This window comes from Schistocerca americana, chromosome 5, assembly GCF_021461395.2.
Source record: "Schistocerca americana isolate TAMUIC-IGC-003095 chromosome 5, iqSchAmer2.1, whole genome shotgun sequence".
Classification (NCBI taxonomy): domain Eukaryota; kingdom Metazoa; phylum Arthropoda; class Insecta; order Orthoptera; family Acrididae; genus Schistocerca; species Schistocerca americana.
The window spans coordinates 449,115,637-449,140,195 of record NC_060123.1 but is presented as its reverse complement, the minus strand read 5'-3'; the positions used below and the strand labels follow the sequence as shown (position 1 = coordinate 449,140,195).

At 39.6% G+C, this 24,559-nt stretch overlaps 1 protein-coding gene across 1 annotated transcript in view; it reads right to left on the bottom strand.

Annotated features, from left to right (window-relative positions):
* Positions 1 to 24,559, bottom strand: part of LOC124615705 — a 128,453-nt gene that overhangs the window by 36,068 nt on the left and 67,826 nt on the right. Inside the window, exons 8-9 of the mRNA XM_047143748.1 lie at positions 7,992 to 8,036; positions 5,747 to 6,138 (exon numbers count right to left, since the gene is read on the bottom strand). Coding sequence (XP_046999704.1) covers positions 5,747 to 6,138; positions 7,992 to 8,036 — 437 coding nt within the window. The remainder of the gene's footprint in view (positions 1 to 5,746; positions 6,139 to 7,991; positions 8,037 to 24,559) is intronic.

Here is a 24,559-nt window from a genome sequence, read left to right as displayed (position 1 = left end):
TTATACTGCGGAGCTTTACGCTGTTCTCCAGGCTGTCCACTACATCCGCCGCCATCAGCGGATACAGTACGTTATCTGCTCAGATTCTCTCAGCTCTCTCCTCAGTCTCCAAGCTCTTTATCCTGTGCACCCTCTGGTCCACTGGATTCAGGACTGTCTGTGCTTGCTCCACCTGGGGGGCATCTCGGTGGCGTTCCTCTGGCTCCCGGGACACTTTGGTTTCTGTGAAAATGAGGCGGCCGATATTGCAGCCAAGGCTGCAGTCTCTCTTCTTCGGCCAGCTATTCAATTGATTCCCTTCGCCGATCTACGGAGCGTTTTATGTCGTCGTGTTGTTCATTTATGGCATGCGCATTGGTCGACACTTCCCCATAATAAATTGCGGGACGTGAAAGCTCTTCCTTGTGCTTGGACCTCTTCCTCCCGAACGCGTCGTTGGGAGGAGGTAATTTTAACTAGACTCCGGATAGGGCACTGTCTTTTTAGTCATCGACATCTTTTAAGCGGCGATCCTCCCCCACTCTGTCCCCACTGCTCTCAGCTGTGGACGGTAAGACACCTTTTAATTGAGTGCCCCTATTTTAATCCGTTACGCTCCCGTCTACAGCTATCGCCTGATATATCGTCGATTTTAGCAGATGACACGCGCTCAGCCGACCGCGTTCTCAAGTTTATTAGTGCCAGTGAAATGACGTCAGTCATTTGAAGCTTTTTTTGGGGACAACCAACCCCTTTCTGTAGTGGATTTTTAAGCCTTCCTTCTGATTTTAGTTTCTCCAATTTTATGACTTTCGTTCCCATTGCTGCTGGTTTTCAATTTCGGTTTTTTACTGTTTCCTAAGTCACGGACTGGGCGCTAATGACCATAGCAGTTTTGCGCCCTAACACAAAAAAAAAAGGACCACACCAAGAAGGTCAGTAGTAGCAAAGACATAAAAGAGAGTAGTTGATTTTGGGTGAAGATCCAGATAAAAAGTTATCATTGTATGGTTACAAATTGTAGTTGTGTAGGTTTATGTAAGAAAACACATTCTTTAAAGCAAAGTCACTGTTGACTCTTGCACTTTGGAAAAGAAGTTAGCAACCACAGCAAGAAATCAAGTTGGAAATGACTTGCAGGTCTAGCTCACAACTATTATTAAAGGCAACCGTCAATCCAGTATTAACATATTGCAGACTCAACCAGCGAAAGAGAAGACAGCAGCAAATGATGTGGCAGGAAAGAAGACACTGTATAAGAAGACAGACCTACTTGCAGAAAGAAGAATAGCAACTCAAGCTCAAGGAGTGAGAATACCAACAGGTGAAATATGGCAGTCAACCCAAAGAAAGAAACCATTACCAAGGGACCAGGATATTTGGTGGGATAAGCAGTGATTTCACAGAAGGAAGCAGTTAACAAAGTGAGTCAACAAATGGATGAAGAGGTATGTGACTATCGTAACATAGATGATCACAGTGCACCAAGATTAAAGACATTAACTGAATCTACAATTTCAAATATAGAGTCAAATTGTTCTCAGAGGAATACAGACAGAGACAAACTACTTACTTTTCTACAAGTTAACACGTGTTGTATTAGAAATAAGATTTTAGAATTAGAACATTTATGTAACACTGAGCATGAGGATATTATATGTGTATCTGAGCAGTGTTTAACCCACGAACAAGTAAATATATTTGTTCCCCAAGGGTATGTTGTGGGAGACAAAATATGTAGGAAACAGAGAAAGAATGGTGGCGCTGGAATTTTTGTCAAAGAAGGAATAAAATTTTCCGGAAGTGATGTATCTACATATACCTCAGCACTAGATGTGTAAAACTAATAAAAGGAATCAAATTTTCTGGAAGTGATGTATTTACGTATTCCTCAGAACTAACAATAAAACCAATAAATGAAAATATAGTGGTAGTTAGTCTACGTAGGTCACCAGATGGTGATGTAAATTTGTTTAATGAAAAATGTGAATTAATAGTTAAAAAGATATTGAAGAGAAAGAGAAGAATTGCTGTCTGTGGTGATTTCAACATAGAAATGGCAAACACACAGAGGCAAGTCACTAGGACATTCTTCAATATGTTAAGAGCGTTAGACCTCTATTGTACAAATAACCATGCCACACATAAGAATGCCTCCATAGACAATATTGTTGTGAATTTCCATAGGGAAGATTTTACAGTCAGACTTGCAGGAAGTGGACTTGCAGATCATGAGCCACTATTCCTTGCACTCTGTAAGAGGCAACCAGTTAAAATTGAAGAACCTAAAGTAGTAATGGTACAAGGGCAAATGGAAGAGTACATAAGTATGTTTATTGATAGAGTAGGAAGTGCAGATTGGAACTTTATATATAACTGTCAATCTGAGAAAAGGGGAGCTGAAATTACCTTTGATAACTTATTTAAAAGGTACACAGATTTATGGTATTCTTGCTCACCAGTAAAAAAAAAAAAAAGGCAACAAACATCTTCCCCAAAGCTACAGATCAGTTTCCATTGTTCCAATATTCTCAGAGATATTTGAGGCACTGATACACACACAAAGAAAGCAGCTTCGTTCAAAAACACAATATCCTATGTAACAATCAGTCTGGTTTTTGCAAGGGAAGAAACACAACAAGGGCCACCTTGTAAATCATTGAAAATGATTGATTGGAAAGGAAAGTGAAATGAAAAAGACTGAACTGATTTACAGAAGAGCTAGCAGAAATAAGAGGGAACATACATATGCTGTACCAGGAGCTTAAGCAAGCCTCTTCCCAAGGGGCAGAACAGAGCATGCATTCATAGGTCATATCTGAAATGCAAAAGATTCTACAAAGCTAAACTACTTCTGGCAATTTTTTTGTAATTTCAAAGTGTTCTTGACGTGAGGGGAGTGCCCCCATATGAAAATTGTGACTGGAATAGCCCAAAGTATGTCACCCTAAGGTACTCAATACTTGCTACTTCCCTTAGTTTCAAGATAAGGTATGCCACCCAGGATATTTTTTCACATACATGATTGACATGTTCCTCCCAATAGAATTTTGAATCATTGTAAATACCTAAGAGTTTTACTGACTTGTTACCTACTTCATTTGATATTCCCATTAAATGTTATTGGGTTTTATCAGGATTGCACAGGAGCTTATTGGCTGCAAACCAGTCCAGGGCCTTATCAAGTGTTTGTTTTCTTATACTATTCAGATCTGAAACGTTCTGGTGTGTGGTAAATAGTGTTGTATCATCAGCATAACATATGACAGGGCGGGCTATGTTATTAGGTATCATTGATGGGTACAATGAAAAAGAAGGGTCCAAGCATAGACTCTTGTGGTACACTTGTGCTGATTTCCATTATGGAAGAATTTGCATTTCTGACTGAGAAAAATTGTTTTCTGTTACGTAAATAAGAACTTGTCACAGCTTAAGTGCTTCCCAATAAAACTCTAGTTTCCTCACTAGAATGTCACCAGGAATGCAATTGAAAGCTTTGCTTACATCACTTAATGACAGTGATACCATGTTATTATTTTCAAAAGCTGTTAAAGTTTGGTCAATGATTTACAAGATGGCCCTTGTTGTGTTTCTTCCCTTGCAAAAACCAGACTGATTGTTACATAGTATATTGTGTTTTTGAACGAAGCTGCTTTCTTTGTATGTGTATCAGTGCCTCAAATATCTCTGAGAATATTGGAACAATGGAGACTGATCTGTAGCTTTGGGGAAGATGTTTGTTCCCTTTTTTAAAAATTGTGACAGCTTTTGATACCTTAAGGGCATCCAGAACAACTCCAAAGTCCACACATTTATTAAAAATAAAAGTGTATTGTCTTTTTAATGATGTTATTTGATAACCAATAACAGTCCATACTTTTAGAACCTGAAAATTTGGATACAGCTTTTATAATATCAGAAAGTGTGATAGCCCTCCATTGAAATACCAGGTTAACAGGCAGTGGTGTTCCAACAAGGTCCATTGCAGATGAATTTGTTGCTTTAATACTGTTACTTATTTCTTTAACTGAGTTTAAAAAGTTCTGATTTAATTCCTTTGGTTCAAGCAGAGCTGTTTCTGTGCATTTTTGTGTATTCTCTTGTTTTATTATTTGCCATGCTGCCTTGCATTTATTGGGAGTCATTTTATGTAGGGGATGGTCCACAGTGGATGATTTGTTTACATTTGTGGCAAGTCTAGATACAATGAACAAAGAGTGCAGTAATTTTAGTCCTGGAGAATCAAATTTTAATTGAAATGGTGACACAAATAGAGCACGTACAATAGATTTCAAAAGAAAAGAGAAATGAAATTTTGTCAGAAAGACAGAAATAGCCTGAAAAAGGAGCAACAAACACAGCAACTATTGAAAAACCAAAATATGCACATGCTGGTTCCAAATTCTGGAACCAATAGTAACCTACAGAATGATGCAATTATTCCATCACAGGCAACAATAGTGGTGGAAAATGGACAACATCCTGGAACCAGGGCCATGATCCAGGATGTGTTGATGTAAAGGAAGGCCCATATATCAAACAGATTGTTTCTTTCATGCAAACGATACCAATGAAACAGTGGATTTTAGAAGAATAACAATTAGAAGACACTGAGATTAATCTTAAGCCAACAGGATTGTGAGAAATAAACCATCAGAAGATAGATATGAATGTTGACTCAGGAAGTCAAATCTTGTTTGTTTCAGAGTCATTATTACTGATATTAAGAACCAAGATGGTACATCCTACACTTCCTGTAACAGGAGTGTATATTGTTGGTATTACAGGCTCTAGAACAATACAAATAAAACAAGAAGTAAGGTTACCTTTAATATGGGGAATTTTATGTGTAAGCAGACACTTTTGGTAATACCCACTGTCAATAGGCAATTATTGCTCAGCATTGATTGGCTTAATGCATATAAAATAACTTTAGGTTTTGCAGTCTGAGAACTGATCAGTGATTACAACAATCAGTGTTATGTGATACCATTTGAGAATAGGGGAGTAATAAGTAACAGAAGATATGAGATAAAGGTAGTGGGTACACAAAGCATGCTGAGTTCTGAGGAACCTGGTGATCAGCAAGGGTACTTGGAGGTTATATATGCAACTTTAAGATAAAGGACAATACACCACTTCTTGTAAACTTTATCCCATACCGCTGAGTAAGTGACCATTGGTGTAGCAGTTGAAGGTGCTTTGGAGGGGCTGCCAGAGAATATGCAAGCAGACCATTCCAAGAATGTCAATAATAGTAAAGACACAAAAGAGACTGGTTGATTTTGGGTGAAGGTCCAGATTAAAAGTTATTGATGTATGGCTGGGAATTGTAATTGTGTAAGTTTATGTAAGAAAATACAGTGTTTAAAGCAAAGTTGCTGTCAAAAATAATTTACATAGCTAAAGGTAGTAGCAAGACTGCTCTCTTTCAGCGAAGCACTCGCAGTTTGGAAAAGACATTACCAAGCATGGCAAGAAGTCAAGCTGGAACAGCAACAGCCAGTCCAATGTTAACATGTTGTACATTCAGTCAGCTACAGAGGAGGCAGTGTTACACCTGGTGTCAAGTACGGTGAAGCACAGCACCAGGGAACATAACAAACTCTACAGCTGAAGATAAAGAGTGAGACAGAAAAGAAATGATTTCAACCTGTTATTTAAAAATCTGATAATTACTTAATTTTTTATTTACATACTGTTATCATCGTGTAACTTAGTAAAACCTTTAAAGCATACACCGTCAATATAATTTTTGTGCACTTACCTCAGAAGAATTTATGTTCTCCTCTGGAGTACTTAGAAATAAATTCAGTGCTTTCTTCAGCAACTTTGTCATGGGTGACTTGTTTTGTTCTATCAGTACTGTAATATTTCCCTCTAATATTTTCTGCAAATCTGTTGAGCATATTGTTTCACTTTTGTCCAATTCAAATGTAATAAATACACATACTGTTTTAGTTTGTTTGCAGCCTTGCAGTGTGTGACACCAGTCTGAAGGCAATTTGTTGCAATAGTCATTACAGATCATTACTGGGTCTGAGAGAGTAATGTCATCTGGAAGTGAGGCTTCCAGTAATGATTGCCAGTAATGGACATCCAAAGGGAACACAGATGCTGATAGTCCTAAAACTGATATATGCAAGTGTCCGTCATCGTCTGCAAAAAATAAAAGATAGGATATTATGACTAACTTAAAAGAAATGAGAGAGTATTTCATTAAAGTACCTACAACAGTGTAAAGAGGAAAAGTTGAGCACCCTCCAAAATTTTCATGTTTGAGATGTATTTTTGCAAGAATCAGATAAAACTAAATGCTTTTCAATAGCTACCCACAAAGAAGTGCAAAGGTGATCAACAATCATCTTGTTTGAAATGTTTATTATTAATGGTCCCAATATTTATTATTTCTGGATGGAAAATGTTATATTATGTTTCTGTATTATGCAAGTTAGCTACTATAGAGGAAACTTCATATGGTGTAACTGCTCATAATAAACCAATTACTCCACTGACAAGAACTATTAATCTCTCTTCATGAACTTCCTTCCCAAGGTTATTTTTAATCATTTAGCTCACCCAGCAACAACTTATCTGCCCTAAATTAGAAAACATGTACAATTCTAGGCACTATTCACAACTCTGTTTTGTTTACTGTATGACTCTTTCGCTAAGTGGATAAGTGTCAGTTTAAAATTCGTAGATCTAAGAATCACTCCTCTAGAATTTTTTGGTATTTATTGCTTCTTTAAACCATGATAATCATTTATTAATGTGAAAAACACCATGCTGTGGCATAGTTCAGAGCTCATATTAAGCTATAAGGCCCCCTACAACTGGCTTCGTGAATCAGACCAAATGTGGGGGAAAGTAAGAGCATTCCGCCTTCAATAAAACCACACCCATCAACACTGGTATTCAATACAGCCTTCTGGCTGAGAACAACTTTACCTACTACCTAATGTAATCTGGTCATAATGTTCCAGCTCAGTCGCTTCTTAATTCTTAATGATATTTATTAACTAAGTAGCTGATACTATTTTCTGTCGAAGCTAAATTCTGTTAATTTTCTTTGTTTGCCATTTCAGATTGGTTTTTAAACACCCATGTTACCAATTCCACTGCATGATCCTATTTAATAATCTTGTGAATAATACACACTTGCTGAACACTGGACAATGTCCTGTAGAAAAAAGGCTGTTTGATCCACTTTGTCCAGAGGCTCACACTCACTACCAGTGTCATCCTGCATTCTACATCATAATGAGAAATCATGTACTTGAACCAAGGGATATGAAAACTATTAACTAACCAATCACTTTTATTTCTTATCTTATGGCTACAATTCATGAGAAAGACAGATGGATGGTAAAAATGTATAGAAAAACAACTCAGTTTTTAAATTGTTGAAAGTTTTTTTGTGAAATTCTTTGTGAAACACTGTATTAACCAAATGGAAAGGCAGGCTACTCAATAAATGAAACTGCAACTCTACTAATTTGAAGAGGCAAAGATATATCTTTCACAGGCATATGGTATGTTGAAATGTCCCATGTATGCCCCTACAAATGTTTTGCAAATAATTCCATGTAAATTCACTTTAATCCTCAGATATGTGTTTTCATTTTTTAATGTTGCAGTGTAGTTCCATTTTTAATAAGCTGTACCTCAATATTTTTAATATAGTTGACAGTGTGGGTACTTTTGACCATTCATTTATCTCTACATCAGTTTACCACAAAGAACTACTGCAGTTGCAATAAAAACCATCAATGTTCTATGGGTTTCAATACCTTTATTTTCAGCAGGTGAGAGTGATAAGGCAAGGAAAATGAGGTCAGGAAAAGGGTCAACTTACTCTAGTAACAGCTTTGAGGAGTATTAACATATACTTATATTATAGAAATTAATTGTTTCTTTCATTGAAATGGCACTATAAATGACAAGTTAATGTAAATGAACACATTCAAAGTATTCATAAATGGTGAAGTTTTCTTCCTAGATATACTCACCCTCAAAGGACCGCTTCTTTTCTAATACTCCTATGTTAAGTTCCTCTGCAACAAAAGAATTCTTATTTATTTATTGAAGATGCATCAAAATAAGTTCTCTTCTGACTAAGCGACACTTTGAACCAACTAAATTTTACTACATTGTAACCATTAACAACTGAAGTTTTTTTTCCAGTTGTTTTTGTTCTCAGCGGGAATGTGAATGAGTTCCTGCCACAACTAGGTCACCATTTTCAGTCTGTTAAGAAGTACTATCAACATCCTTGTCTGACACAATAGCTGAGTGGTTAGTGTGGCAGAATGCCATACAAAGGGGCCTGGGTTTGATTCCCAGCTGGGTTGGAGATTTTCTCCATTCAGGGACTGGGTGCTGTTTTGTCTTCATTATCATCTCATCCCCAATGACATGCAAGTCACTGGAGTGGCATCAGCTAAAAATACTTGCACCAGGCGACCAGTCTACCCAACAGGATGCCCTAGCCACATGACATTTGATTTCATCAACATACACAAATATCATTTTTGAAGTATTTGAAAGAATGGTATCAGCAAAATTGGTTTTCTGTCACAGGAAGCCTTCTCAAAGAAATTTTTGCTGCTGAACGACTTCTTTATTTTTATTCGGTCTGATACTTCATATTTCTCTTTCTTCTGCTGTGTCTCTTTCCAGAAAGTTCTATAGCCAGAATGTAGTAACTGATTTTAGTGTCAAGAGTAAAACAGTATAAAACTAAATAATCATGTCCCATTATGGTGGAATCTTTTATCCATGTGACCCTTTTCTTTCCCCTCTCCCCCCAACTGAAAGAAATATTAAATTAGGTTCCTTATCACAGCTACTTTTATTTACTAACTAGTTATCTGTTTTGTGTGAAGCCAGCTAAAGAGGTACAGTAATAAAGAATTATAAATTGAAATCCAGTCCTGCAAAAACAGAGTTACACAAACAGCTACAAAAAAGGAATCTGTCTACAACCTTCTCAAGAATTTGTAAACGTCTAGGTTTGTAGTGCATCTTTGGTGTAGAAGTGGAGGTGTGTCAGAGTATCAAAGCTGTGGTGGTGGCCAGTGGTGGCTAGGGAAAGTCAGCTGCAAGGTAAAACATGTTTTATTCAGTCTTGCGTTACAATGATCAAATTGGTGTGATGCCAGGGACATGCCCTCTGCTGTCATGTGGTCTGCCAGCTGCACTGCCAGCTGCTGATGGCCATGGCGGCATATTGGGGAGGTGTCGTCTGTGTCCAACTTTCCTGAGGACTCATGAGTGAGGAATGCCAATGACATGAATGTCCACCTGGCTTCTCAAAGAGGTCTACTGCTACTGGAAGAGAAGTTCACCTGGGGGAAGGTGGTTGGCAGTGGTACCACCCTGGCCATACTCCACTGCCCTCCAAGGCAGAAGTCCAGCTGCTACTGTAAAGATTGTAGGTGGCTCATCCATTGTACTACTCCAGATCCATAGTTGTGGACATAACCCCATGACCTGGTCTAGTGGAGATGGCTGCCCATATCAGCATTGGGTGCTCACAGGTCCATAACACAGTAGATAATTGTTTGGCTCTAGCTTCATGAAGGGTGGTGCCAAATGGTGCTAGAATCAGAGAGTATTTATAGCAGTTAGTGGCATGTTTGTTGTGCCAGTAATTGTTTCTAGGCACATACAGATCAGCACTGTCATGGCCCAGTGGTGTGAAAACTCCCCTTGGTCTAGTTCATAGTTACACAGCTTTTCTACAATGTCACCAAGACATCGGGCTTGGCCTGGCCCACCAATGTTTGGTAGGTAACCAGCCTCATTCATGAAATCACATACTAGTGTTTCTGCTCTTGCCTGCTTGCCCCACATATTGCTGCGGTGGAGTTGCTTTTCTCACATTAACACCCAAAATTAATTATGGCATTACATTCCTCTCATCTTTAGGAAGACCTGGACCCCAGGTCTGAATCTGTGACCAGTCTGCAGCAAAAGACTTCACACACATACTTATGAAAGGTACTGTTTACATTTTTCCTCTTAACCTTAAGCTGCTTGAGCTACATAGCTTAGAGGCTCCATATTCATTCTACAGTTCTTAGCAAATCTGGTCTCCCATCCTTCCTACATTAGTACATCAAACCTCCACTCTTGTTTACATTACCCCATAAACATTAACCACTCCAAAACATTTAATGACTATATATATCAATATCCACTTACTACGGCACTTCATCCTATTAGCAACAGTACTTGTGTCAATACTATTCAAAGCCCCGTTCCCTCCAAACTACAATAAATAATAGCACTATAATACATATATGTTGACTGATTGATTGATTTCAACAGGGGAGCTAAAACAGCTTAGGTCTGACCCACCACTGCCTGCACCGAAACTAGATTTATTGTGCGGTATCGCTCCTTGTATATCTAGTAAAGCCAACCAGTGCACTTAAATAGTGTGAGGAGTCCCTCTACCTGTTTTTTGTTAGACACAATTTTTCAGGTCTAGTTGTCCTGAAGATTCTGTATCTTTTACTTTCCAATGCCATGCATTTGAAGATTAGGTGTGATGCAGTTTCTTCACCCTCATCACAGATCCTACATTTAGGGTCCTCTTCCATTATACCCATTGTGTGTACGTGTTTTTTTGAAATTCCCATTAGTCCAGTCATGAGTTTGATCTCTTTCCTGTTCAATCCCAGGATTACAGAGCTTCTTTCAAAACATGGGATGGGCATCATTACCTTACCATGTTTTTGTTTATGGACCTTGGTCCAATATCCTACGTGCTGTTTCCTAAGCCAGTTCCATAGTTCTAAAATTTGATCGTAGCCTTGGTGATTGTCAGGACAGGTTCCGGTCCAATAAATGGAGTTGTTGCCCCCATCCTAGCCATTCTATCAGCTTGTTCATTGCCACAGATCCCTGAGTGGCCAGGGACCCACACTAGGTTCACCCTATTGCTTCCCCCTAGCTCCACCAGAGCCCTGTGCCAATCTGCAACAATCTTAGATCTTGTTGCAGGAGCTGCCAACGATTTCAGGGCAGCCTGGCTGCCTGAATAGATGTAGATGCTATGGTCATTGTAGCACCTATGCATATTCTCCTCCACACATGTCCTGATTGCAGTAATTTCAGCTTAGAATACAGAGGCCAGTTTCCCTAGAGAGATGATGCTCTCCAGTCTTGTCTGAACCCCTCACAACCCTGCCCCAATGCCTTGGTCCGTTTTCAACCCATCGGTGAACCAAATGATGTCCCCTGTATGGTACTGACCTGTTTTCTCCCACTGCTCCCTACTTCCAATTATTATGTTGTAAGGCTTGTCGAAGCAGTTGGGAATTATTATATAGTCGGCAGGCATTTCCCCAGCCATACCTATATTTAGCTCACTCACTATGTTAGTGTGTGGTTTTGGATATCCGAATGAGACCCAGTTTTGGCCAGTTTTAAGTCTGTGTACCCCAGCTGCTGCCTCCATCTTAACCCTAAGGTCAAGTGGAGGCATATCCAGCATGGCTTCCATTCTAGCGGTTGGTGTGCTGCTAATTCCACCCGTTATGGCTAAGCAGGCCAATCTCTGCACCTTAGCAAGCTCCTTAGCAGCAACCCGCTGTCCTACTTTCTTCCACCACACTACGGCCCCATAGGAAATCCTAGGTCTAACCGCTGTGGTGTATATCCAGTGCATACCCCTGGGGCTTAGACCCCAGTTTTTGCCACAAGCCCTCCTAGTACTCACTAAAGAACTTTTTGCCTTGGAGCAGATGCTCTTAATATGAGGGGTCCAAGTTAGCTTCTCATCCAAGGTTACCCCTAGATATTTCACTATCCCCTTCACAGGTAGAGTTTCATCGAAGAGCAACTTGCGTGCTGAATATGTCTCTTCGTAAATGGCACCACAACAGTCTTCTTAGGAATGCACCATTTTTGCACAATGTCCAACCCTTCTTGTGCCATATTCCTGTCTGTGTCAGTGACTTTGCCAAGTATTACTGTGAAAAGGTCATCTGCGTATTCTTGGCAGAAGCATTGTCTGGAATTTAGTTCCTCAATGAGTTCATTCACCACTAGATTCCACAATAGATGAGACAAAACTCCTCCTCGTGGGCAGCCTCTAGTGGTCTTAATTACCATCTTTTCATTCATTATGGTAGCCTCTACCTTCCTTCCACTAAGCATGGCCCTGGTCCACCTACATATAGTAGTCCCCAGGTCATGCACCTCTGCTGCCCTTACCATGGAATTGAAGGTCATGTTACTGAAGGCCCCCTCGATATCCAGGAAGATGCAGAGGGCTATTTCTTGGAAGTGAAGAGCTTTTTCCACCTTCCCAATGAGTCTCACGTGATTTACCTGGTTGGTTTGCGTGTTGGTTTGGGTGTAGAGGGACCCTACTTAGCCTCCTCTCCCCAACATATACATTAACCAGTTTTTCCAATGTTTTGAAAATGAAGGAGGACAAACTGATTGGTCTCATATCGTTGGCCTTGGTATGATCAATTCTCCCTGGCTTTGGAATGAAGACAACCTTCACTGCCCTCCAAGCATTGGGAATGATTCCTACTGCTAGGCTAACCCTGAATAGCCTGCATAGGACACTTATAAGCTTTCCTCCTGCCTGTTGCAGGAGAGCTGGAAAAATTCCATCTGGGTCAGGTGACTTGAATGGTTGGAATGTTCCCACCGCCCACTGGATTTTGTTAAAGTTCACACACTCCTTCGCCGTTTCCCAGTCCTCTCTTCGAGTGCCTGAGAACCGTTGTCTCTCTGGGGTCACATACTGGTCTGTGTTGTCCGGCAGAGCATATTGAGGAAAATGAGTTTTGAGGAGCAATTCCAGCATCTCATGTGCTGTCTTTGTATATTCCCCATCCCCCTTCCTCAACGTACCTCTTGGATTGGTTGGTACTCTAGTGTGAATCTTGTGAAGTCTGGCTTATGCAGCCGTGCCCTCCACTTCCTCACAGCATGCCTTCCAGGATTCCTCCTTTGCTTGTTTTATTGCAAGATTGTAATTGACAAGGGCCTCACAATATTTAGCCCATTGTCCTTTACGTCTCGCAATATTAAACAGTCTCTGTAACTGTTTCCTTTGTGTTTCCAGTATGTTATTCCACCAAGGAACACTCCTATTTGTGCACTTCCTGGTGATTGTGCAGTTGTCCTGATATGAAGTCACTGTGACAGAAGTAACAGCCTCTGCTACTTCCTCAAATTCTACTGGCTTCCTTATTGAGGTTTTAATTTCCGATAAGCCTAAGTCAAGGTCCCTCCTATATGTCTCCCAGTCTGTTTTCCTGGGATTCCTATAGGTCATGGTCTGTCTGATTCTCATTTCAACCTTGAATTTAATGTACATGTGGTCCGATGAGAATGGCTCCAACACCACATGCCATTGTTTGACATAACTACCCATCGTCATGGAACCAAATGTTATGTCAATCACTTCTTCCCTTCTGCTACTCCTGAATGTAGGTTCATTGCCCCTATTCAGGACCTCTAAGTTGTTAGCTAAAAGAAATTGAAGAAAGTGCTCACCTCTACTGCTGGTGTCCTTGCTGCCCCACGCTAGGTTGTGGGCATTGGCATCGCATCCCACCAGCAGTTGATCACCTTGCCGATGGCAAGTCTCTACCAGTCTCCTCACCTCCAAGGGAGGAGGATAGCTGTCTTCGTAAGGAAGGTATGCTGAGGTGAAAATAATTTCCCTCGTGGTACCTTCCTCACATTGCTGAATTTTAATGGTCACTACCTCCCTAGAGCAGAAATCCATCCTCGGCATGAAAGAAATGCTATTTCTTACATAGATCCATGTTCTGGAGTTTCTTAGATTCCTAGCATAGATCAGCTTACCTCCAGTGCCTCCGAGGCCCAATACACCCCCTTTGTATAAATAGGGTTCTTGTATCAGGGCCATGTCCATTCCTGTCTCTCCAGGCACTGCCTCAGGGCAGCAGAGGCCGCTTTACTGTGCTGCAGATTAATCTGCAGCACCTCCAGGCTCCATCTTACTACCATCTTTGAGGTCTTTGAGAACCCTGATGGTGACCTGCGAGAACCCTAAAAACAGTTTCAGGTCCTACTCCCGCATTGCCTTCAGGGACTTCTCACCAACCTCCACCACCAGGGTTCGTCCTTCCCGAGCAACCTTCTGGTTAATCACTCTCCAGTCTTCTGTCGAGACTTTTGGGTTCTGGGCCCCTATTTTCCCAAACCGAGTCTTGGGAGAGACTTCCTCAAGGATCTTAGGTACCCATAATGATATCTTTGCAGTCTTAAGAAGCTCTGCTGCCGTCTTGACCAGCAGCTTCACATCTTCCCATGGGGATATCATGGGCACCTTGTCATTGAGCCATTCTACTGTGTGCACCCCCTCACAGACAAAAATGAGTGCACCACGATCTAGATAGACCCTCCTGAAGTTGGGACTTGGGCTAACGTCCCCGTCCAATCTTTTCAAAGAGGGCCTTCTGTACTAGTTCCTCCTGCTGCGAGGTGATGGCCACCAGTGGATAACCTTCCTGGATAACTGCCATCCTAAAAACCGAGACTGCGGCACTATATGTCTGTTTCCCTATTTCATGCTTTGGTTTTTTCTGGACTTGCTTATCCAGGGAGGAGGGAGTCTGATTCCTCCCTTATCCGCTTACTACCTGTCTTTGACGTTGTGGGGGGTCTGTGTGTCCCCTTCAACCCGAGACAGTTTTTTCCTGGGGGTCTTAGGTTCTAATCCTTTTACTTCCCTCCACTTGTTTTTAGGAAGCCATTCTTTCCCTTCCTTTTTCCTCTGTTGCCTGAGTAGCTTTCTCCTCTGGGCCCCAGAAAAGCCTTTGATCTTAATCTGGTCTAGCTTCTTGGTTACAGTTCCCATTTCTGTCTCAGGTCTAGACCCTGATTCAGTATTGGAAATGCCCTCCATCGGATCTGTCCCCAATGTTTGGGTATCTGAGGTCTCAATTTGCCCCTCAGTTTCTTTTCCTTTATTTTCTATAATCGTGTCCATATTGGTCCCATGAGATTTGGGGACCTAGAAGGTCCACATCACTAATACACCGCACGGTGTGAGACTAATTACTCAGGGAGGTCGCCTGGTATCCCTGAGGCTCCATTTGAGACACATCTTCCCATGTGCCACACACCCCTCAGCACGGATCACATCACACCTTGAGTTGGGTCAGGGAATAGGGTGGGACTAGGAGTGGATAGGGAAGATGGGACGTTGTGGGAGACTCTTAGTCTGATCCATCGGCTAAGGCTTTTCTGGCAGTAGGTCCTCTACCTTCGGCATAGCCCTCAGCTTCCCGCAGATACGCAAGCCTCTCCACCCGCACGGACAGTGCTTCGTCAAGGTGGTGTCTCCCGGAGAGGACATATATCTTACTCTTACATTCAGTTTCTTGCACTTCTCTTATCATATTATATACATACAGTTATTCAGTCCAGCAGTATCTGATGTACTAAAGAATTGCATTGATAAGTGGCTCTCCATCTAAGATAGGTGATGCAGAACAGAGTCGAAATCAATGCATTGCCTGTGGCTGTAACACTCATAATCATGATCATATCCTGCTGCTCCTCCTGATATTGATGTACATGGGAGAGCATTTGCTCTACTGAAATCCAGCCTTTGTTTGTGACTATTAGCTGATTTAAGGATATGATTATGTTAGGATCCAATGTTTCATTTAGGTAAGTCAAATTTCTTGCTGGAAGTATTCTGAGTGGCTTCTCTGGCCAGTCTGTTTAATGTTTAATTTGGTTTCCCCTGTAACATAAGTTGACAGATGAAATGCAGTTACAACTGTTTAGTTACCATGAGCCTACCCTGCTTGTAGCAATTTGCTACTATAACATCAGTATTGTGTGCAAAATAAACCCAGTGCCAGTTCACTTGCTGAAAATAGGGTCACAGCTCCGAGATGTCATGAGAGCAATACTGACCTTCTGTCTTATCTAAGTACAATTGAATCTCACATGTGCCGGTGACTGCATGCACCATCTTTGTCAAGTAGATCATAACCCTCACCCTTTGACAGTGTTGGAGTTTGGTTACTGATATCACCATATGACTATCATCTTCCCCTGAGATCAGCAATACCTCTTTTTTTCAACTTTGGTGAAACACATAAACTGGACTAACTGATTGTTGATGGTAAATCTAGCTAATACATACAGTTGCAACAGATTTACTTTAACTTCAACCATAACTAGATCCTTGCCAAATTATTCACTCTCTCTGTCATACCATTCAGTTCCTGAATGTCACTGACATCTTCAGTTCCAAAAATCATTTTCAATATTCCTCCCAAGCAACCTCTTTTATACTGCTATGTCATGCATGGTACCACTTCCACTATCTGTTACATCTGCCCTCACATTTGTTCACACAACAGGTGCAACTTACCATATTCACTTCTCATTTCTTTCCACAAGTCTCTCCCTTCAGACCCTCTCTGTACATCCACAAACACATCTTCTAATTGCCTCACCCTGTTATGCATTTCCCAAGAATTCACGGTCAGTGTCAGTACCAAATGATGGCTTGTGAGTACCACATACTCCTGTTTCATGAGAAGTACTCCAGGTTGCATTGGTAGTACCTGGAGTACCCTCACTCCACTCCTGGTGAAGAGGTGGAACACTGCTAAAGCTGATCTCCCCTCATCTTTACCTCGACCTGCAGCAACATGGGAACAGAGAATACCCATCATTTCCCTTCTCCCTTCAAAATGCGCTCTATCTTGTAAATACACACAAAAAAAACACAACCTAAAAATACCTAAATTATATACCAATGGACACAGAAGCACACATGTCATGATATACATTGTACTCCCCCTATTCAGATAACCATCAGAACATTTGTGCTCCCCGCTAACTCCTAAATAGCACTCTATCCAATTTAACTCATCAGCTGTAAACAGAATAACACAAAATGTAAAATATTCGCCCCTACTTTTGTCATCTAAGTCCTTAATGAGATCTGATGTGCAGGTCACACAGGGCTTTAACGTTTCCCCTCGTTCTGCTGCCCATAGCTTTACCCTTGGCTATTGAAGACACTTGAATCAATGCATCTGGAGCACCTTGAAATGGCTACAGGTAATCATCATGAACAAATGTTGTAAGAGTCAGTAATTGGAATTTGCCCACATGATTTCCAAACTGCTCCTGGCATACCAGGGCTCTGGTGTTCACTCCTTGAACACACTTCATATCTCCCTTCATGTTTTAGTGAAATCCTTGACATACTCCTCACCCTTGCCAATCTTTGGTCTTATCTTGTCAAATGGAAATTGCATGCACCTCCCAAAAACTGCCTCATAAGACAACAGCTGTGTTCCAGAATGGCTTTTTAAATTATATGAAGCAGCAACAAATGTTACATATGCCTGCACACTCTCTGTCCTATCATCAGCCTGAAGGGTGAAGGAGACTAGTTCTTAACTTTCAAACCTTTAGAAAATTACACAGCTGGCTTAATAAACACAACATAAAATTTTTCCCTTGATCTGTGATCATCAGTTCTGGCTCTCCATATTTGAGCCCCCAGCTGCTGAGAAATGCTTGTGCTGTTGTTGCTGCCTGCTGGTTAGGGGTTGCAACCATTTCAAAATTTCAGGAAAAAGGATCAATCACAGTCAACGGAAACCTGACAGAGTCCAAGATGGTCTATAGATGTCCAGATCAATGATTTGGAAAGATTCCATTGCTTCTGGTAACCTCTGCAGAGGTATTAACTTGTGGCCCATATCTGCCTGTTGTGCACATTGTATACAACCTCTCATATATCAGTCATCATCATCTTTCCTTGACTTCCACCAGTAGTGTTCTGTTATTTTCCTATTCATTGTTCTTCAACTCCCATGTTCCAACATTACATGATCATGTGCTTCTTTAAGAACTTCTTCTTTTAGCTCTGATGGCAATACTACCCATGGCCCAAACCTCATTGTCTTACACAGCAACCAGCTAACAAATGCTGAAACATTGCCAGATCATTCTTCAACTCAAATCGTAGTGGCAAAAATGTTTTTGTTAGTGACGTTTGGGATGTGTATCATTGCTTAACACAAGAAAAACAATATACCATGTCATATTACAGATATCCTCCACCAAATAAATAATATGTATCTTGTGTAATCCGGGGTGCTGCTTCTTAATGCTGCTGTAGGCTCATCTTGATGTTACTGCATTGCCACTTGGGAATCATGCAATGGTAGAAACAAGTTCCAGTATTTCTTGTTCACAAAGAGTTTTATTTCACACACTAGATGTTCAGTGGTGAACTACATGCATAAAATGGACTTAAGACTGCCTCATGCGGCATACAAATCACCTCTATTTATATGATTTTAAACAATTACTGCCATTTTTACAGATTAAATTTTTAGATTTATACAATTAAATTTTTTATATACATTTTCCCAAATCACATAGAAATTTATACAAAATAAAAAGAATAATTTTATACAAAGACAGGAAAGAATCTGTTTCTATTAAGATTATAAATTACATGTTTTATCATTGCAACAGCATACTTTGTTAATTTGCATGTATTATTTTACTTACTTAAAGGATAATCATCATATCATTTTCAGGTGAACAGAGGGGTTAGTTTTATTGAATGAAAGACCTAGATTCAATTAATTACATTTTGTATGAGTAAAACTTTACATTCCTATATAGTCATAACTACAGTTCTGTTAACTAACACCAATTGAAACATGAGTGTGCTTAATTCTGACTGAAAAATCATTATGTCATATTTCTATTAGGAATACAATTAGTTTTTTTACTTAACAAAGCATAAAAATAGCTGTCTCTTGATGACTAGAAAGATTGGAACTTTAATTGTTAATTACTCCATAATTACAATAGCAATTTTATTCCTATCATGGGCCTGTAGTTTGTATTATGTGCAAATTGTGATGGTACATTAGCCTTTAATCCAACATGTTTCCTTCATTCTACTTACTAGTAAGGCTCAACATAAAAAACGTCAAAACAATAGCTCAAATTAATGCAAATTACTAATTTGCTGCACGAAAAAATCTTTGGTGTGTTCGAATCCAGATGACCAGAAAAGACAAAGTCAAAGCAGCAGTTTAAATTGGTGTAAATTACTGATATTACGCATATGCCCTCTTCAGGAGAGGGGGGATGAGACTGGAGGAGGATACAGGATCCCAAAAAGGGTTGTGGTATTACAAAATAGTATATTGGTAGTGGCCCTAGGATACCAAGAATTCTGTCTTTGGATAGTTGTCAGGGAATACCTCCATTTGATGGTACCTATTCCTCAGATCCAAGGTAGAGAAGTATTTACACTACCTAAGTTGTCAATAGTCACAGTGATAATTGCTATCGGATATGCATTGGTTACAGTTTTACAGTTATTATGCCTGTAATCACAGCAGAATCTATATCGCTTAGTGCCATCTGGTGACTTCTTTGACACAACTACCACAGCTGCCCCCCTCCCCTTCCCCCATGGACTACTGCTCTCCGGTATTACTCCATTTGCTAGTTGTTGATTAATGAATCCTTCCACCACTAGTGCAGTATCCAGGTGACTCATTTCCTGTAGGAATGTTATGCTGTATTATGGGTGTAGATGGTAAAGGCCCTTGAGGGAAAAACAAATCTACAAACTCGGACAATAATTTTTCTATTTCCAATCCCTTCGTACCTTCAAGATATTCTACTTTATTATGCAATGCAGTTTTATCATCAGTTTTCATACTACCCTGCTGTGCAGAGACTGACAAAGGAATGGTCCAATTCAAGATTTTGAAACCTACCCTGAAATTTTGCACACGGGAAGAATGCACCAAAAGAAATGCACTGTCAAAATTTTAGGCACTAAGGAGGGCTGCAAGTATTTTAAAAAAAGTTAAAGTTATGCATTTTTGATGCATGAAGAACTGCTTATAACAGCATTTGTACAGCCCTAGAATACAATTAGGCAGATAAGCAGACGCACCTGTGACAAGTGGTTGTAGCACAGTGTAGCGCAAAGTCCAAAATGCACACATGTGAATTTTAAGCACTTAAACCATAGCAAAGATGTCTCAAATCATTAATTTTTGAATAGCTCACAGTTCATATCAACAGCTAAACTGTTGTAGTTGCAGCTATTAAACAAGTAACTAGTAGAAGAAAGACAATCAAGGCAGTGTCTGTTGTTACATTACAGATGACTTCCGTCAGTTGGAACTTTAATCAGTTGGCATTAAATATTTTACAATTCCTGTAGCACAGTCCTTATGATATTTTGTGAATAATATACAGATTTCTAACAATGAAACAATTCCTTGTTTATTCCCTGTAGCCATCATAAAAATGCAAGGTGTCTAACGAATGAAGGAAACAAATATAAGAAAAATAAAATTTATGCAGTCAAGTACTTCACAGAAAGTACTAGTTTTATTTAGATAAAAGTGGAATGGAGTAAGAAATGCTTGTGGCCATTGTTCTGTAAACAGTGCTGTGTATACAGTGCGTCTGGATGCAGTGATGCAAAGTGACGTTGCAGAAATGACTGAAGTTTAACAATGCTGTTCCGATGACAAACCTAAAATGACAAAGAGTTACTAGAAATTGTATTGTCTGACAATTTTCTGAAAAACGCTTTATGCTGTTGAATTTTTTTTTTTTTTTTTTTTTTTTTCCCCGAAGAGGGTGAATCACACTGTTTGTTCCAGGTGAAATCTGAATTATATTAATAGTATTTTTGTTGTCGTTCTAAAGAGGTGTCACTATTTCCAGTCAAGAGCCCAACAAAAGCAATGAATTATTTTCTGAAAATGGTAAGAATATGTTTGGATGTAACATTGAAAATTATTCTCCCCCATTTTTCCAGATTTTACTACTTTGATTAGAAGACTTTTGCACGTAAATAATCATCCTAATTTGCCTTGATGTTCCTGAAGACAGAGGTATGAATCTTTGGCATTGTTGTATACAAATGTGTCATTGCACTCATTGATTGCACAAGCAACTCCTTCTTTTTGTTCAAAATGATAAAGTGCGGTTTGCACAAAACCCGACTGATCGGCATTATATCCAGCTTCGTCTTCACATCAGCTATGGAGTTTCTCTATAGTTTAACTTATTAATAACATCTCCTCTATATTTTGTGATTTCCTTTTCCATATAATTTCCTGAATCCATTTAACCAGATCAAAGACGCCTGGAAGTCAGTAACATTCATTTCCCTTGCAACTTGGAGCACCCAGTCCTGTTGATCTCCCTTGGTATGGTGCACTGACTCTCACGAGCAGTTCTAAATCTTTAAAATAGTTTTCCTTTCACATTCTGCACATTTCATATTAGAACTTGTTTTGTGCTTCATATAAACCTTTCTTCCATTTACACAATTCATATTCAGATTTAACTAAATGAAGCTAGCTTGCTTAAGTTCAAGCACTTTCTCCCTCCTTCTTTTAACCAAAAGATTTACAGCATTTTGTTGTGAACTTAAATTAGCAAAACAATCATAGTTTGAACCCAAGATCACAGAATTGTCCCAGTGAGCCTATTTCCTGTTTCTTCTAATGCTTTTTCAGAATTTCTAATGAAATGTCAACATCACTGGAATGAATGTCCAAGGAATTAACTAATAAAAACATATATTTTTCATCAATTTTTCCAAACTCTGTAGCTAATCTGATCACAGAGAACAAATCCTTCCGTGCCCTTGGCCCCACCCTTCTTGATGTGTCAAGTGGCAAGCTCATTAAAAATGCATCCAAATGCCTTCTGTCCTGCTTCCTCGAGTACGATTTTGTTTGCATTTTCACTCTCCCCTAACTCAAATGTCTTCATATTCACCTTAAAAATCCTGTCTGCAAAATTCACTATTGGCTCATTATGCTTTCTTGACAGGCAGTTACATGGCTTATCTGTGATGTCACCATGATTTCATGGCCTGGCCTAGCCCACCTTGATGCTATTGAATAGGCTTGTTTATGAAATCATATATTAGCACCTCTGTGCCTGCCTACTCATTCTACATACTGTTGCAATGGAGCTGCTTTTCTTACATTAATGCCCAAAATTAATGACGGCATTACAAATTGTAACACACATTTGCTTATAGTACGTAGCCAACTTTGAAATGTTGTCAGAAAATGTCGAGCAGGTGGTCCAATATGATTTGTTTGTGTTTGTGCAAGCATGTACACACATGCACACACCTTAATTATACACAAATGATGTGTCCCATAATCTGTAAAAATTTTTTTTTGAATGACTGAAAAGATGAGATGTAATACTCCTCCTTTTCTATGTAGCTATCTCTATTCAGTGTCTTTTTTTAAAATAATTTTTTACATGTAGTCATCAAAGCAATGACTTTTGTAAATATCATACTTATGTGTACAATGATCAGACAATACTCAATTGGAATATGGGAATGATAATAAAAGATTACTTAGCTTTAACAATGCACCTGCAATAGTATAAGGAGGGATCAAAAAGGTTCTGTTTGAAGGCCGTATAGTCTAGAATCGTTATGCCAATTAGGCAAAATCACAGTGAGCACAGAGGCAATCATCCCACCAATGCACCAGATTGAAGATATCAACTGCAAAATACTGTGTCCTGCTGCATGAAGAATCCTTAACTGCCTGCTGAATGTCCTTGACTGATAGGAATCATCAACTCTTTGAGACCTTTTTAAACACATCAAAGGCATGATAATGTGTTGCACACTACTAAAACTGATGATGAGATCCTTTGATAGTGGATGAAAGGCTATGCACCAGTCTGCCCTAATTATGTCATCAACTACATGCTTACTTGTCCGTAATGGATGAGGTTGTCCTTCCAGATCAACTGGAGTCTTGCATTGAATTGCGACCAGCACTGAACTTTGCACACCTTTCCACAATTCTGGTTTTGAACACACATGCTGCCCAATATACATCCTTCACTCTCTGCTGGATGTCTACCGGTGTTTCTCCTTCGGCAGCCAAGGAAAGAGTAATAGCAGATTCAACCTGTTAGGACTCATTTGGTAATAATGTCCCCATACTTCACATTTCCTTATGCACTGCACTCATGCCAAAAGGCATGAAAGCCACAGTGATCTCTTACCTACATGTTGGTGCTTATATATCCACATTGAAGTCATGCTGGATAGCATATATGCTGCCACAACACCCTGAAGTGGAGACTTTTTGTTGTCCCTTATATACTGAACAAAACATTGTTAATGCTAGTAATGCTGCTGTTGCTGCTGCTGCTAATGCTAATACTACTAATACTACTACTACCACCACTAATAATAATAATAATAATAATAATAATAATAATACAGCAGTCTTATGCAATCAAGGGTCTTGTAGTCAACATAACAATGCTGATAACAGTAATACAAGTACTTCTACAGTAGAATATCAATTGTCTGAAATGATTCAAGGCTGGGGATGTTCAGATAACTAATTTTTTGGAAAACTGATTGTTCATGAAAGAAATAAATGGACATATTTAGTAAATAAAAAGCTGCATATATTTCATATTACAAATAATGCACATATCTCACATAAGGCCGCCATTCACTATTAAGGTAGTCCTACAGTTTAGGAAAAGAGTGCAAAATTAACTTTTACTACAGAGTTGAGACATGGTTGTTTGCTGCTAAATCTTAACACAGCAGTGGGACATCGTTATACTCTTCTTATTTTTCAAACCACCTTGTAACCATCTCAAGGCAGTGATAGGCCTCCTTGCCGGATGGTCCTTTTACAGTATTGTTGTCCCGAGGCTCTTTCTTGTCTTTGCAAGGAACTTGGTCACTGGTGACTTTAGCAGTGACTTCATCGTCCATCAGTAATTGATAACCAATGCCATAGGCATCACATTCCAGCCAGTCTTGAATGTTTCCCTGGTCACAGTTGCCAGATTCCAAAGGTTCCTTAATTACACCAGCCAGTTGTGATAAAAATAGCCAGTATTTGGTGGGTCTTCAGTTGCAGTGATAAGCTCACCTGATGGAAGGAGCTTATTCCAAACTTTTGCTAGGGTAGTGTACACAGCTATGTACACAGTGTACCTCAAGATAATTCTGGTGTACACTTTCTGATTGTTTTTTCACATCCTTCCCCAATCAGAACCATATGCAGCAATGCCTTTCTATAATACCATTTGAAGCTTTCAGTGATCCCCTGATTCACTGGATAGACTGAAATAATGCTGCGAGACAAAAAAACATTTAAACTTGCCATTTTCTCTTTCCATTCAAAGGTTTGAGAGGTGGCTTGGGACATTATCAATCAACAACAAAACATTTCCAGAATGAACTGTTCTATGCTGATACTTTATGACTTCAATGATATCTACATCATACCATTCTGTGAAAAATGCTTGTATCCTCCCAGGAATGCTTTTCATTCTTATAGATGAGTGGCAAATTTTTAGTGCCGTAAAGCACCGCAGATTCTTAAACTTCCCTATGATCAGCAAGGGCAGCCTAAGCATTCCAGTAACGTTTCCACATGCTATAGAAAGTGATACAAGATTTGCTTGCCTTATAACCAGGTGCTGATATTTTTCCCAGGAAACTAAGGGTTTTGTTGGCATT